Source organism: Gopherus flavomarginatus, chromosome 20, assembly GCF_025201925.1.
Source record: "Gopherus flavomarginatus isolate rGopFla2 chromosome 20, rGopFla2.mat.asm, whole genome shotgun sequence".
Lineage (NCBI taxonomy): Eukaryota > Metazoa > Chordata > Testudines > Testudinidae > Gopherus > Gopherus flavomarginatus.
In genome coordinates this window covers 23511712-23513316 of record NC_066636.1, presented here as the reverse complement: position 1 = coordinate 23513316, position 1605 = coordinate 23511712, and the positions used below count along the sequence as shown (strand labels likewise).

General features: G+C 46.8%; 1 protein-coding gene across 1 annotated transcript; it reads left to right on the top strand.

The window, feature by feature from the left end:
* Positions 1 to 414: 414 nt before the first annotated feature.
* Positions 415 to 1220, top strand: LOC127037753 (claw keratin-like). Its single transcript, XM_050929782.1, has one exon. It carries the CDS (start codon positions 415 to 417, stop codon positions 1075 to 1077), a length of 663 nt encoding a protein of 220 aa, XP_050785739.1. The 3' UTR covers positions 1078 to 1220.
* Positions 1221 to 1605: the final 385 nt, after the last annotated feature.

Sequence of the window (1605 nt, the reverse complement as noted above, 5' to 3'; positions counted from 1 at the left end):
CCAAAGAGCCACACCCAATATCCAAAAAGAAAAGAATTGGATTACCATTATTCTAGCCATGGTCTCATTGAGAAATGTCTAAACTGAACACAGAATCCCAGCTGTCCATGGTAGACATAATTACACTGATTCCAGTTGGTGCTTTTCAGACACAATCGTTGAGAGGACTTCAAATAGGCCGTTTGGGAGGGAAGATTAGTGGGAGAGGAGAAGAGGCGTAGAAAGCGGAACTAGAACAAATAATAGCCATGAACATAAGGACTGAGTCCATTCCCCCTCCTCCTCTCTCTCGGGACCTTGTTGATCTCACTACAATAGTAAACGAGCTTTGAAGCCTTTCTTCCACTGACACTTGTGCCTTCTCTTTAATCTGTTTCCCGTTGGGTGTTTCAGGTTTACCTCCATCACAGAAAGATGTCTTGCTCCAGCCTGTGCTATCCAGAATGCGGAGTGGCCCGTCCCAGTCCAGTGTCTGGCAGCTGCAATGAGCCGTGCGTTAGGCAGTGCCCTGACTCTCAAGTGACCATCCAACCACCAGCGGTTGTCGTAACCCTCCCAGGACCAATTCTCAGCAGTTTTCCTCAGCAGAGTGAAGTGGGAGCTGTAGGAGCACCTGTGGTCGGATCTGGCTATGGAGGCTCCTTCGGTTCGGGGGGGTGGAACGGCTATGGAGGCCATTTGGGTGGATTAAGTGGTTATGGTGGACTGGGTGGTTATGGGGGCCTATGTGGTTATGGGGGAGGTTATGGTTACAGGGGATTAGGTGGTTATGGGAGCCATTCTGGTTATGGGGGACTGTGTGGTTATGGGGGAGGTTACGGTTACAGGGGATTAGGTGGTTATGGGAGCCATTCTGGTTATGGGGGACTGTGTGGTTATGGGGGAGGTTACGGTTACAGGGGATTAGGTGATTATGGGTGCCATTCTGGTTATGGGGGATTGGGTGGTTATGGGGGACTGTGTGGTTATGGGGGAGGTTATGGGGGACTGTGTGGTTATGGGGGAGGTTACGGTTACAGGGGATTAGGTGGTTATGGGGGATTATGCAGTTATGGGGGATACGGCCGTAAGTATTGAGTTGGATACTGTGGGCCCTGTTAATCCCACACGAATATCCATGAAATAAAGGAGAATAGACCCGACTTGTTCTATCCTTTCCAACAATATGTATCATAAACATCTCGCTTTGAATTATGCTATGGCAGACATGTAATGGAGAACCTGCCTACTCTGCTCTGTATTATTTCTTCCTGCAATTTTGTATTGCAAATTTCATTCGCATTAAAAACTATACAGCATCATAATATCAGTCTTGTGGTCCTCCTTGTTTCTCCCTATTTGTTTAAAAATTCATCTCTGTGGAGCAGGCAGCACCAGGCACATGTCAAGTTGCAACTTTGAAAGCCATGGAGTGAATCCGGCCCTTGCAGAGATCCATAGGATTATGCAAACCTTCTGCACAGGGCCAGAGTTCCTCCTTTCATTACCTGGTTGAGCAAAGTGTCTTTTCATGAAATGATTTTTATATATTGTCACTTAAAGAATGTACATTTTTACTTTGGTTTCAAGAAGACCAATCATTGGTTCATGGTAAGCGAAGGTGTG